This window comes from Coregonus lavaretus (assembly GCF_964263955.1).
Source record: "Coregonus lavaretus genome assembly, chromosome: 8".
NCBI lineage: Eukaryota > Metazoa > Chordata > Actinopteri > Salmoniformes > Salmonidae > Coregonus > Coregonus lavaretus.
The window spans coordinates 59,178,115-59,193,336 of NC_139995.1; the positions used below are offsets into that span (position 1 = coordinate 59,178,115).

General features: G+C 45.2%; 1 protein-coding gene and 1 long non-coding RNA gene across 2 annotated transcripts in view; one reads left to right on the forward strand and one right to left on the reverse strand.

The window, feature by feature from the left end:
- Positions 1-15,222, reverse strand: part of iars1 (isoleucyl-tRNA synthetase 1) — a 128,127-nt gene that overhangs the window by 59,554 nt on the left and 53,351 nt on the right. Inside the window, exons 14-18 of the mRNA XM_084167701.1 lie at positions 9,936-10,009; positions 8,375-8,569; positions 4,518-4,604; positions 4,029-4,112; positions 2,522-2,666 (exon numbers count right to left, since the gene is read on the reverse strand). Coding sequence (XP_084023827.1) covers positions 2,522-2,666; positions 4,029-4,112; positions 4,518-4,604; positions 8,375-8,569; positions 9,936-10,009 — 585 coding nt within the window. The remainder of the gene's footprint in view (positions 1-2,521; positions 2,667-4,028; positions 4,113-4,517; positions 4,605-8,374; positions 8,570-9,935; positions 10,010-15,222) is intronic.
- On the forward strand, positions 13,042-13,363 carry LOC311133688. Its single transcript, XR_014613618.1, has 3 exons — positions 13,042-13,108; positions 13,140-13,209; positions 13,241-13,363. It is a non-coding gene; the product is annotated as an uncharacterized lncRNA (long non-coding RNA).

A 15,222-nucleotide genomic window follows, 5' to 3' on the forward strand; every position in this document is an offset into this window, starting at 1 on the left:
TTATGATTGTCTGAAGGTCTAATAAGTCTAATCATCAACCCTCAGAAACCCTGGACTAATCATCAACCCTCCAGTTACCCTCAGAAACCCTGGACTAATCACCAACCCTCCAGTTACCCTCAGAAACCCTGGACTAATCATCAACCCTCCAGTTACCCTCAGAAACCCTGGACTAATCATCAATCCTCCAGTTACCCTCAGAAACCCTGGACTAATCATCAACCCTCCAGTTACCCTCAGAAACCCTGGACTAATCATCAACCCTCCAGTTACCCTCAGAAACCCTGGACTAATCATCATCTCTCCAGTTACCCTCAGAAACTGTCACGGATTCAGCCGAGGCTGCTCCTCCTCCTCCGCATTTGTGGCAGGTGTGCCCTTTACCCATCTCTATGGTCACGTGAGGACGGAGGGCATTCGAGGCAGGTGTGCCCTGTATATAACTCTATGGCAAGGTATTTATACGGGCAGGTTCAAGGGCGCCCCCTTTCAATCCGGGTCCTTCACACCAGTATGCGTCCTTGAAATGTGAGCACAAGTCATTTATCTTATAAAAGAGGATAAGAAGAAAGAGGACTACCTCACCGTTGTTTGTTTTGTGTAGTTGATATTGTCCCGCTAATGGCTGTGAAACGCTAACGGCTGTGAAATGCTAACGGCTCAGTCAAAAACAGCCATTTCGAGTCTTTTGATCTGTTCACTTTGGTACTTGGTAGTATTAATAGACATGTTAATAATTGTTGCACTTGCTGTGCATTGCCTTTGTTATGCTAAGTAGGCCTGCTTTATGGCTATGCTTGCTACTGTTAGCTTTATATTGTTTGTTTGCTTGCCATGCTATGCTATGCCATGCTATGCTATGCTATGCCATGCTATGCTATGCTATGCCATGCTATGCTATGCTATGCTATGCTATGCTACATAGCCGTTGATAAATTAGCCTGCTATAGCTTCGGCTTACCACGCCGCATGCTATAGCACCCCTTTCTGGCCATTCATTAACTGCTGCTATATTTATGCACAGCTTTACCAATTTATATGCTTATCGCATTTGCATATTGTCATTGACTACCGATTATGTTTGTTCATTGCTTTTTATAACCCCGTTGTTATTTGCACCTTTCAGCGTTTACTTTTAGATAGTACATTAAAAAGTCAACCAGGTCTCAATCTCAGACAAGTCTCCTGTCAGCAACGGTTAATCGTTCCCTGACATGTATCATTCTCCATTACCTGAATCTAGAAAAGTCTCTTAAACTGAACTCCACCTGCTCTTTAACTGGAATCCCAAATGTGTAAGTCGCTCTGGATAAGAGCGTCTGCTAAATGATGTAAATGGGAATCACTGTAACCCTCACCTTAATCAATTACAATCTTGTAACAGAAGAATATTGTGACAGGCTAGGAGCCAAAAGTTTTGGTCAGTGTTTCCCTGGGCACCCTTATTAGGGGAGGACATGCAGGAAAAGTATAAAAGCACCCTTTGGTCATGTTCAGGTGAGAGCTTTGTACCTGGGAGGGCTGTTGTGTGGTATTTCTGTGAGCAACCATTTTGTGACCACGCTGTCTTGAAGAAATGTTTGGGGTGTGGTCAATTGTTCTGAATGGTATGTGTCGAGTTCGACCATCAATGAGTTTATTCATGTGACACTATTCAATATGTTCATTGTGTTAAGCCACTGCAATAATGTGCTTTTGGTTTCAGTTGGTTTGTGTGGAGTGGCTTTACTGGTTTGAGGTCCAGGGACTCCAATTAGGGGACTGTCTTTAAGTAAAGTCATTAATATTTCTAAAATATCTATTGTTACAGTGGTTAAATACAGTGCTTTATTTTTTCTACCATCAGATGTACAGTGTATTGTTTGTCACTGTTTTTGGTCATCTGGTGAACTTGGTCAGCTGAATCTCTGTGAAAGCACTGTTGTATTTCAGAAAGCCATCTAGTGGAAGTAACTGATCAGTCATTTTGAATGCGTGTTAATGTTTGTTATTTATCTGTGTCAAACAAGCAAACCATCAAACCAATCACCTGAGCTTTAGTAAACTGTGCTCGTTCTTTCTATTTGCCTCTACTGTTGCCTAGAACCTGTCCGACATTTAGATGTTACAATTGTAATAAACATTTTATAGTTTTGATAAGGTGTGGTCTGGTTCGTTGCATTGCCCAGAACTGTTGACACAACTCAATATGTGGCCTGTCACCAACCTGTGTGTCGTATGTTCTGGTTGAGGTGTTCCCCCTCATTAAACAGGGGGGAGGCTGGGGCTGTAAGGGGGAGGCTGGGGCTGTAGGGGGGAGGCTGGAAACAGCAGAGTTGGGGACATGGAGAGGGAAGCTGGGGAGGTGTGGGCAGGGCACAGGTACATGTAATAGGGGTAGGCTTGGGTTAAACCGGGGGTGTGGTGTGGGAGACGGGGGTAGGGGACATTAAGCAGCCTCTAGAAGTTTTGGACCAGGAAGCTGTAGGCTGAGGCTGGGCCAGAGCAGGGGAGGAGACCTAATGCTGGGTTAGAAGGTTACCTTGTGGAGTCTCTGGACGTTTTGGACCAGGAAGCGGTAGGCGTTGTACCAGGGGAGGAAGACGTCCTTCAGAACATCTCTGACTCCTTCCTCTTTGAAACGCAGGTTCTCAGCTCTCACTACCGGGGAGTTGATTAGGTAGAGCCTGGAGGGACAGGGGGGGGGGCATAAAAGAAAGAGTGTCATCTCAGCATCTGGTTGCCAAGAGGATTTTCCTCACCTCTCACCTCTCCTCACCAGGAGACTAATCACCTTGTTCCTGGACTTTTATTCAGCAGAGATCACAGCGGTGTGTGTGTGGTATTGACTGGAGTACTCCAGAGAAGTTGCAGTAACAGAGGGTTCCAGTGATTCACTATGACGATTGTAATAAGACATCAGCACTAGCAGAACACTGCCAGTGTTTTAACTGGAGAGGCTAGCAGAACACTGCCAGTGTTTTAACTGGAGAGGCTAGCAGAACACTGCCAGTGTTTTAACTGGAGAGGCGAGCAGAACACTGCCAGTGTTTTAACTGGAGAGGCTAGCAGAGCACTGCCAGCGTTTTAACTGGAGAGGCTAGCAGAGCACTGCCAGCGTTTTAACTGGAGAGGCTAGCAGAGCACTGCCAGCGTTTTAACTGGAGAGGCTAGCAGAACACTGCCAGTGTTTTAACTGGAGAGGCGAGCAGAACACTGCCAGTGTTTTAACTGGAGAGGCTAGCAGAGCAGATGTCCAGATACTTGTTCACTTCTCATGAATTTACAAGGCAAGTAACATGAACTGTAACATGCTGGGGTCTGTGTTAGCTAGTCTGTCCTGATTCTCCCAGATATAAATATAATTTAAGTTGTTAATAATAAGTTGTTTCATTAGCATATAGTGGGATTACAGCCTGCTTTATTCATTAACCATACGGTGGGATTACAACCCTGCCTTATTCACTAACCATACGGTGGGATTACACCCTGCTTTATTCATTAACCATACGGTGGGATTACACCCTGCTTTATTCATTAACCATACGGTGGGATTACAACCCTGCTTTATTCACTAACCATACGGTGGGATTACACCCTGCCTTATTAACCATACGGTGGGATTACAACCCTGCTTTATTCATTAACCATACGGTGGGATTACATCCTGCCTTATTCACTAACCATACGGTGGGATTACATCCTGCTTTATTCATTAGCCATACGGTGGGATTACAACCCTGCCTTATTCATTAGCCATACGGTGGGATTACAACCCTGCTTTATTCATTAGCCATACGGTGGGATTACAACCCTGCTTTATTCATTAACCATACGGTGGGATTACATCCTGCCTTATTCACTAACCATACGGTGGGATTACATCCTGCTTTATTCATTAGCCATACGGTGGGATTACAACCCTGCCTTATTCACTAACCATACGGTGGGATTACAACCCTGCTTTATTCATTAACCATACGGTGGGATTACAGCCTGCTTTATTCATTAACCATATGGCAATGCCACTGTGTCAGTATAGAGTTTACCTCAGGGCATCGGCTCCATAGTTGTTCACTACCAGACCAGGATCAGGGTAGTTCTTCTTCCGTTTACTCATTTTCTGTCCATCGCTGAGAGACACAGAAAATAAATAGTATAATGAGGCAAGTTCTTCCAGGTCAGTGTTTGATCGATCTCTCTCTCTCTCTATATATATATATATATATATGAGAGCAGAATATACTGGTTAGATATTGGCTATAATGAGTAAGTCCCAAAATGCCACCCTATCCCCTGTATGGTGCACTACTTTTGGTATAGGCCCTGGTCAAAAGTAGTGCACTATATAGGGGATAGAGTGGCATTTGGGACTCACACATTAACAATACTCTCATTATTATAGAAGAGAACTTTACTGTAACATATTATGTAGCAGGGCTTTACGGCACCCTTCCACTGTCTCTCACAAGACAAGATTAACTGACCAGCACCAGTCCGTGTGTGTGTGGTGTGTTGGGGGGACAAGATTAACTGACCTGGCGAGCACCAGTCCGTTGACGATGACGTTCTTGAACGGTGGTTTACCAAACAGAGCCGTGGACAACACCAGGAGAGTGTAGAACCTAAAGCAGGGAACAGTTTACCATCAAATTAGGGAGAGACAGGGAACTGTACAGATCAACACACGGTCATAGGGCTGCCTGTAAGGCTGAGGTCTGGAGGGAAGAGACAGGGAACAGGTCAACACACGGTCATAGGGCTGCCTGTAAGGCTGATGTCTGGAGGGGAGAGACAGGGAACAGGTCAACACACGGTCATAGGGCTGCCTGTAAGGCTGAGGTCTGGAGGGAAGAGACAGGGAACAGGTCAACACACGGTCATAGGGCTGCCTGTAAGGCTGAGGTCTGGAGGGAAGAGACAGGGAACAGGTCAACACACGGTCATAGGGCTGCCTGTAAGGCTGAGGTCTGGAGGGAAGAGACAGGGAACAGGTCAACACACGGTCATAGGGCTGCCTGTAAGGCTGACGTCTGGAGGGAAGAGACGGGGAACAGGTCAACACACGGTCATAGGGCTGCCTGTAAGGCTGAGGTCTGGAGGGAAGAGACAGGGAACAGGTCAACACACGGTCATAGGGCTGCCTGTAAGGCTGATGTCTGGAGGGAGAGACAGGGAACAGGTCAACACACGGTCATAGGCTGCCTGTAAGGCTGAGGTCTGGAGGGAAGAGACAGGGAACAGGTCAACACACGGTCATAGGGCTGCCTGTAAGGCTGATGTCTGGAGGGAGAGACAGGGAACAGGTCAACACACGGTCATAGGGCTGCCTGTAAGGCTGATGTCTGGAGGGAAGAGACAGGGAACAGGTCAACACACGGTCATAGGGCTGCCTGTAAGGCTGAGGTCTGGAGGGGAGAGACAGGGAACAGGTCAACACACGGTCATAGGGCTGCCTGTAAGGCTGAGGTCTGGAGGGAGAGACAGGGAACAGGTCAACACACGGTCATAGGGCTGCCTGTAAGGCTGATGTCTGGAGGGAGAGACAGGGAACAGGTCAACACACGGTCATAGGCTGCCTGTAAGGCTGACGTCTGGAGGGAAGAGACAGGGAACAGGTCAACACACGGTCATAGGCTGCCTGTAAGGCTGAGGTCTGGAGGGAGAGACAGGGAACAGGTCAACACACGGTCATAGGGCTGCCTGTAAGGCTGAGGTCTGGAGGGGAGAGACAGGGAACAGGTCAACACACGGTCATAGGGCTGCCTGTAAGGCTGAGGTCTGGAGGGAGAGACAGGGAACAGGTCAACACACGGTCATAGGCTGCCTGTAAGGCTGAGGTCTGGCTGTAGGGCTGCATGATTTGGACAAAATATCTAATTGCGTTTTATTTGGCCAGATATTGCAATGGCGATAACGAATCGCGATTTTCAAACACCTGGGTGAAAACTTGGTAATTCCATCAGACATGGTTAAAACAACTGTCAGGGTACAGAACATCCCTTCTAAAATGAGATCATATGAATGAATACATACTGTGCTAACTGAATACAAAATCTAACGAAACAAATATGTTCCAACATTGTTATAGGCTACTTATGATAATAGATAGGATTATTACACCTACATATTAACAAACATACATTTGTTTTTAACACGAGCATCAAAATAGTGTTATAAGCGCAGTAGTTCCTAATTAATTAATTAATTAATAACATGAGTTCCTATTTCCTATTTTACCATTATGAGTTCTTAAATAACCTAAAGTTAATTATGTACTCAGGCAGCCAGATGGAACGAAGCTGACGGTGGTGTAATTATGTAACAGTAGGCTCAATCATTATAATAATTTTAGTTATAAGTCAAAGTGCCTTCCAAACACGTAACATGTAGCCTAGCAACTGCAAGGAGGAGCCTGTGTCCAAAACATTGGAGTCTGGTCCAGTCATTCAACGCGACATTCAACGTCTCAACTTCTCCCTTAATTTTGTTATAAAGTGTTGGGAGAAATATGTGCGAGATGGAATCTCCTGTCCTGCTTAATTATAATGTTTTTACATTTTTACATTTTTTGTCATTTAGCAGACGCTCTTATCCAGACCGACTTACAGTTTAGTGAGTGCATACATTTTTATACTGGCCCCCCGTGGGAAACGAACCCACAACCCTGGCGTTGCAAGCGCCATGCTCTACCAACTGAGCTACAGGGGACATCACAAATCAATCATCACAAAACCAACTGATATTGCCAACTACTTTAATGATTTTCTCATTAGCAAGACTAGCAAACTTAGGCATGACATGCCAGAAACAATTGCTGACACTACACATCCAAGTATATCTGACCAAATTATGAAAGACAAGAATTGTAATTCCGTAAAGTGAGTGTGGAAGAGGTGAAAAAATTATTGTTGTCTATCAACAATGACAAGTCACCGGGATCTGATAACCTGGATGGAAAATTACTGAGGATAAAAGCGGACGATATTGCCACTCCTATTTGCCATATCTTCAATTTAAGCCTACTAGAATGTGTGTGCCCCAAGGCTTGGAGGGAAGCAAAAGTCATTCCGTTACCCAAGAATAGTAAAGCCCCCTTTACTGGCTCAAATAGCGGACCAATCAGCCTGTTACCAACCCTTAGTAAAGTTTTGGGAAAAATTGTGTTTGACCAGATACAATGCTATTTTACAGGAAACAAATTGACAAACTTTCAGCATGCTTATAGAGAAGGACATTCAACAAGCACAGCACTTACACAAATGACTGATGATTGCCTGAGAAAAATTGATCAATAAAAGATTGTGGGGGCTGTTTTGTTAGACTTCAGTGCGGCTTTTGACATTATCGATTATAGTCTGCTGCTGGAAAAACGTATGTGTTATGGCTTTACACCCCCTGCTATAATGTGGATAAAGAGTTACTTGTCTAAAAGAACACAGAGGGTGTTCTTTAATGGAAGCCTCTCAAACTTAATCCAGGTAGAATCAGGCATTCCCCAGGGCAGCTGTCTAGGCCCCTTACTTTTTTCCATCTTTACTAACAACATGCCACTGGCATCTAGTAGAGCCAGTGTGTCTATGTATGCGGATGACTCAACACTATACACGTCAGCTAATAGAGCAACTGAAATAACTGCAACACTTAATAAAGAGTTGCAGTTAGTTTCGGAATGGGTGGCAAGGAATAAGTTAGTCCTAAATATTTCCAAAACTAAAAGCATTGTCATGGTCAAAGCATATTGATACAACAGTAGCTAAGATGGGGAGAAGTCTGTCCACAATAAAGCCGGAAAAAGTCTGATTTTATGCGTTTTCATTTCAGGCTGTAAGGCAACAAAAGGGGGTGGTGACTTTCTATACCCACAGCTGATTGAAATGATCAAAGCTTGATGATTGGTTGATCATTTGAATCAGCTGTGTAGTGCTAGGGCAAAAAAACGAAACGTTCACCCCTTGGGGTCCCGAGGTACGAGTTTGGGAAACCCTGGTCTAGCGCATCTCATTAGAGGCGGTACCGTAGTCTAGCGCATCTCATTAGAGGCGGTACCGTAGTCTAGCGCATCTCATTAGAGGCGGTACCGTAGTCTAGCGCATCTCATTAGAGGCGGTACCGTAGTCTAGTTTTTGTTGTATTAACTGCGTCAAAGCAGAAAATCGCAGCCTCTTGCGATATGGATATTGCACATGTCAATAACGCAATTTCGATCTGAATTTCGATTGATCGTGCAGCCCTACATCAGATGATTGATTAGAGTGTAGAACCTAAAGAAGGGAACAGTTTACCATCAGATGATTGATTGATTAACTCAGTATCCTAACACTATCTAGATACTTTAGCTCAGCAGGCTAACAGTGTCTTGATACTTTTGCTCAGCAGGCTAACAAGGTCTCACCATCCTCTGGTCTGGTCGATGCCCTCAGCGATGAAGTCAGCGGGGAAGGTGTCTTCAAACTCCTTCCTGTTCTCAAAGGGGTAGTGGGCTTGGGCATAGGGCATGCTGCCGGACTCGAACCAGCAGTCAAACACCTCAGAGACCCTGCGCAACACGCCTTTACCACAGCGGGACGGGATAGTCAACTGGTCAATGCTGTGGAGGGAGGGAGAGAGAGGAGAGAGAGATAGAGACAGAGAGAGAGCATTAAAGAGGATGGTTTAATGATGGTCTTAAGGAGGATGGTTTAATGATGGCATTAAGGAGGATGGTTCAATGACAGCATTAAAGAGGATGGTTCAATGACAGCATTAAAGAGGATGGTTCATTAAAGAGCATTAAAGAGGATGGTTCAATGATAGCATTAAATAGGATGGTTCAATGATAGCATTAAAGATTATTGTTCAATGAGAGCATTAAAGAGGATGGTTCAATGACAGCATTAAAGAGGATGGTTCATTAAAGAGGATGGTTCATTAAAGAGCATTAAAGAGGCTGGTTCAATGAGAGCATTAAAGAGGATGGTTCAATGACAGCATTAAAGAGGATGGTTCATTAAAGAGCATTAAAGAGGATGGTTCAATGAGTGCATTAAAGAGGATGGTTCAATGACAGCATTAAAGAGGACGGTTCATTAAAGAGCATTAAAGAGGATGGTTCAATGAGTGCATTAAAGAAGATGGTTCAATGAGAGCATTAAAGAGGAATGTTCAATGAGAGCATTAAAGAGGACGGTTCAATGATTACATTAAAGAGGATGGTTCAATGAGAGCATTAAAGAGGACGGTTCAATGATAGCATTAAAGAGGATGGTTCAATGAGAGCATTAAAGAGGATGATTCAATGACAGCATTAAAGAGGATGGTTAATTAAAGAGGATGGTTAATTAAAGAGCAATAAAGAGGATGGTTCAATGACAGCATTAAAGAGGATGGTTCAATGAGAGCATTAAAGAGGACGGTTCAATGAGAGCATTAAAGAGGATGGTTCAATGAGAGCATTAAAGAGGATGGTTCAATGAGAGCATTAAAGAGGATGGTTCAATGATAGCATTAAATAGGATGGTTCAATGATAGCATTAAAGAGGATGGTTCAATGAGAGCATTAAAGAGGACGGTTCAATGATAGCATTAAAGAGGATGGTTCAATGAGAGCATTAGAGGATGGTTCAATTAGAGCATTAAAGAGGATGGTTCAATGAGAGCATTAGAGGATGGTTCAATTAGAGCATTAAAGAGGATGGTTCAATGAAAGCATTAGAGAGGATGGTTCAATGATGCAATTAAAGAGGATGGTTCAATGAGAGCCCTTGAGATAGTAAACATGACAGTGTGTCAGTCATCAGGATAACCTCCCATCTCCTGTTAGTGAACTGGTTGTGTTCCTGACCCTGGGTGTTGGGTCCAACCATCACTGTGTGTGTATGCATCTCGATGTGTGTGTGTGTGTCTCGGTGTGTGTGTGTGCGTCTCGGTGTGAGTGTGTGTGTGTGTGTAATCGCTGCAGACGATCAGTGACTCACCTCTCCCGATGCAGATCAGTTACTTTCACTCCCGTCAACTCCTCCAGCTCAGCCATGGACCCCACACACACAACCTGGACACACACACACACACACACACACACACACACACACACACACACACACACAGAGTATCGGCAACAGAGCAGTAACCTCCATTCTGTCTTACAGCTGATCGGTCGGTGTGTGTGTGTTTCAGGGATGTAGCTATTCACTGATACGCATCGGTCCCCGATTCAAATGTTTAAGTGCATCGGTCTGTGGGACCCCAAACCGACCCAAATGTTGCATGTATCGGTCAGAAAAATCAATCCAAACGTTACGAAATCCACAGTTGTACTATTTATTCAGTGGCTATGTCATAGCTTATTTTTAAAGATACACTACCGTTCAAAAGTTTGGGGTCTCATAGAAATGTACTTGTTTTCGAAAGAAAAGCAATTTTTGGTCCATTAAAATAACATCAAATTGATCAGAAATACAGTGTAGACATTGTTAATGTTGTAAATGGCTGATTTCTAATGGAATATCTACATCAGTGTACAGAGACCCATTATCAGCAACCATCAGTCCTGTGTTCCAATGGCACGTTGTGTTTGCTAATCCAAGTTTATCATTTAAAAAAGGCTAATAGCTGAAAACTGTTGTGCTGACTAAAGAAGCAATAAAACTGGCCTTCTTGAGACTAGTTGAGTATCTGGAGCATCATCAATTGTGGGTTCGATTACAGGTTCAAAATGGCCAGAAACAAATAACTTTCTTCTGAAACTCGTCAGTCTATTCTTGTTCTGAAAAATGAAGGCTATTCCATGCGAGAAATTGCCAAAAACTGAAGATCTCATACAACGCTGTGTACTACTCCCTTCACAGAACAGCGCAAACTGTCTCTAACCAGAATCGAAAGAGGAATGGGAGGCCCCGTTGCACAACTGAGCAAGAGGACAAATACATTAAGATGTCTAGTTTGAGAAACAGACGCCTCACAGGTCCTCAACTGGCAGCTTCATTAAATAGTACCCGTTGATTATACGAGCCTCTGGTTCTCATGTCGTTGGTTCTACGAGCCTCTGGTTCTCATGTCGTTGGTTCTACGAGCCTCTGGTTCTCATGTCGTTGGTTCTACGAGCCTCTGGTTCTCATGTCGTTGGTTCTACGAGCCTCTGGTTCTCATGTCATTGGTTCTACGAGCCTCTGGTTCTCATGTCATTGGTTCTACAAGTCTCTGGTTCGCATGTCATTGGTTCTACAAGTCTCTGGTTCGCATGTCATTCACCATATTTTTTTTTTTTTAGCTGTAATTAGTGAAAGACTGGTAAACGTGTGCTTTAAACAATGTACATTTGTTGATTGCTATGCATACAAATACGATTTTTTCTTGAGCCGGAGGAGCGTGTATCAATCCTGCTGTAGGACTCATTGCTGCCAGCACTAGAAGGTCAAACGGATGACTAAAATGAACGAGTCACTCAGAAAAACGAATCATGACTCTCGAGTCAATAAAAAGTTGTTCAAAAATAACGAATCGTTCACGAACTGCACATCACTAACATACATTCACCGGACAGTTTATTCGGTACACCCATCTAGTACCGGGTCAGACCCCCCTTTGCCTCCAGATCAGCCTGAATTATTCAGGTTTCTACAAGGTGTCGGAAACGTTCCACAGGGATGTTGGTCCATGCTGATAAGCTCCTAAATTGGAACACAGTGGCTGGACAGTAACATGCTATACATGACGTCAGAGCTCAGTGGCTGTACAGTAACATGCTATACATGACGTCAGAGCTCAGTGGCTGGACAGTAACACGCTATACATGACGTCAGAGCTCAGTGGCTGGACAGTAACATGCTATACATGAGGTCAGAGCTCAGTGGCTGTACAGCAACATGCTATACATGACGTCAGAGCTCAGTGGCTGGACAGTAACATGCTATACATGACGTCAGAGCTCAGTGGCTGGACAGTAACACGCTATACATGACGTCAGAGCTCAGTGGCTGGACAGTAACATGCTATACATGACGTCAGAGCTCTGTGTCTGTACAGTAACATGCTATACATGACGTCAGAGCTCAGTGGCTGGACAGTAACATGCTATACATGACGTCAGAGCTCAGTGGCTGGACAGTAACATGCTATACATGACGTCAGAGCTCAGTGGCTGGACAGTAACATGCTATACATGACATCAGAGCTCAGTGGCTGTACAGTAACACGCTATACATGACGTCAGAGCTCAGTGGCTGTACAGTAACACGCTATACATGATATCAGAGCTCAGTGGGCTGGACAGTAACACGCTATACATGACGTCAGAGCTCAGTGTCTGGACAGTAACATGCTATACATGACGTCAGAGCTCAGTGGCTGTACAGCAACATGCTATACATGACGTCAGAGCTCAGTGTCTGTACAGTAACACGCTATACATGACGTCAGAGCTCAGTGGCTGTACAGTAACACGCTATACATGACGTCAGAGCTCAGTGGCTGTGCAGTAACATGCTATACATGACGTCAGAGCTCAGTGGCTGTGCAGTAACATGCTATACATGACGTCAGACCTCAGGCTCTGTGCTTCACAGCTCTGTCTGAGTGAAGGACATGCTGTACATTAAGAGGACTCAATGTATTTTCAAAGATGAGATGTTGCGGATTATAACAAATACCGCTTTGTTGTCATGCAAGCAAGCCAAAGACCCGTGTCAGGTGAACTGTTGTGTCCTCACCTTTTGGTCTAATCATTTCCATCATAATCTCCAAACTTTTCCCTTTTAATTGCTACCATGATTATGCATTTCATATTTCTTCTATGAGAAACATTTCAATCTATCCATATCGGCCAATTCCCACGAGTGTAAAGGGTTAATGAGTGTCACACACCCTGCAGTAGGTTGGTGAGTACATCACCAAAGTATGTCAGACATTTCAAACATTCCCAGCTAATGAGAAAACAGTCATGGTATTTAATTTAAGAGAATGAACAAGTTTTATCAGGGCTTGGGGCTAATTTAACTGGCCACCAACAGCACCACCGTGGCCACTTTGAAACGTCATTCTGTGAAGACTATAATTCCGTGAGGAATATTCTGCGGCAGACAGGTGGTTAATAATGCTCTAGGCTAGCTGGCAGACAGGTGGTTAATAATGCTCTGGGCTAGCTGGCAGACAGGTGGTTAATAATGCTCTGGGCTGGCAGACAGGTGGTTAATAATGCTCTGGGCTAGCTGGCAGACAGGTGGTTAATAATGCTCTAGGCTAGCTGGCAGACAGGTGGTTAATAATGCTCTGGGCTGGCAGACAGGTGGTTAATAATGCTCTGGGCTAGCTGGCAGACAGGTGGTTAATAATGCTCTGGGCTAGCTGGCAGACAGGTGGTTAATAATGCTCTAGGCTAGCTGGCAGACAGGTGGTTAATAATGCTCTAGGCTAGCTGGCAGACAGGTGGTTAATAATGCTCTGGGCTGGCAGACAGGTGGTTAATAATGCTCTGGGCTAGCTGGCAGACAGGTGGTTAATAATGCTCTGGGCTAGCTGGCAGACAGGTGGTTAATAATGCTCTGGGCTAGCTGGCAGACAGGTGGTTAATAATGCTCTGGGCTAGCTGGCAGACAGGTGGTTAATAATGCTCTAGGCTAGCTGGCAGACAGGTGGTTAATAATGCTCTGGGCTAGCTGGCAGACAGGTGGTTAATAATGCTCTGGGCTAGCTGGCAGACAGGTGGTTAATAATGCTCTGGGCTGGCAGACAGGTGGTTAATAATGCTCTGGGCTAGCTGGCAGACAGGTGGTTAATAATGCTCTAGGCTAGCTGGCAGACAGGTGGTTAATAATGCTCTAGGCTAGCTGGCAGACAGGTGGTTAATAATGCTCTAGGCTAGCTGGCAGACAGGTGGTTAATAATGCTCTAGGCTAGCTGGCAGACAGGTGGTTAATAATGCTCTAGGCTAGCTGGCAGACAGGTGGTTAATAATGCTCTAGGCTAGCTGGCAGACAGGTGGTTAATAATTCTCTGGGCTGGCAGACAGGTGGTTAATTAATGCTCTAGGCTAGCTGGCAGACAGGTGGTTAATAATGCTCTGGGCTAGCTGGCAGACAGGTGGTTAATAATGCTCTAGGCTAGCTGGCAGACAGGTGGTTAATAATGCTCTAGGCTAGCTGGCAGACAGGTGGTTAATAATGCTCTGGGCTAGCTGGCAGACAGGTGGTTAATAATGCTCAGGGCTAGCTGGCAGACAGGTGGTTAATAATGCTCTAGGCTAGCTGGCAGACAGGTGGTTAATAATGCTCTGGGCTAGCTGGCAGACAGGTGGTTAATAATGCTCTAGGCTAGCTGGCAGACAGGTGGTTAATAATGCTCTAGGCTAGCTGGCAGACAGGTGGTTAATAATGCTCTAGGCTAGCTGGCAGACAGGTGGTTAATAATGCTCTGGGCTAGCTGGCAGACAGGTGGTTAATAATGCTCTGGGCTAGCTGGCAGACAGGTGGTTAATAATGCTCTGGGCTAGCTGGCAGACAGGTGGTTAATAATGCTCTAGGCTAGCTGGCAGACAGGTGGTTAATAATGCTCTAGGCTAGCTGGCAGACAGGTGGTTAATAATGCTCTGGGCTAGCTGGCAGACAGGTGGTTAATAATGCTCTAGAATAGCTGGCAGACAGGTGGTTAATAATGCTCTGGGCTAGCTGGCAGACAGGTGGTTAATAATGCTCTAGGCTAGCTGGCAGACAGGTGGTTAATAATGCTCTGGGCTAGCTGGCAGACAGGTGGTTAATAATGCTCTGGGCTAGCTGGCAGACAGGTGGTTAATAATGCTCTAGGCTAGCTGGCAGACAGGTGGTTAATAATGCTCTAGAATAGCTGGCAGACAGGTGGTTAATAATGCTCTGGGCTAGCTGGCAGACAGGTGGTTAATAATGCTCTGGGCTAGCTGGCAGACAGGTAGCTGGCCCAGATACGACTGGTGTGTCGCACGACAGAGAGATGGAGGGGGAGAGAAAGTGGGGATGGGGAGATGGATGGAGGGAGGGAGAGATGGAGGGGGAGAGAAAGTGGGGATGGGGAGATGGAGGGAGGGAGGGAGAGATGGAGGGGGAGAGAAAGTGGGGATGGGGAGATGGAGGGAGGGAGGGAGAGATGGAGGGGGAGAGAAAGTGGGGATGGGGAGATGGATGAGAGAGAGATTGCAGAGAGAGAGAGAGACAGAGACAGAGACAGAGAGAGAGAGAGAGAGAGAGAGAGAGAGAGAGAGAGAGAGAGAGAGAGAAAGGGAGAGAGAGAGAGAGAGAC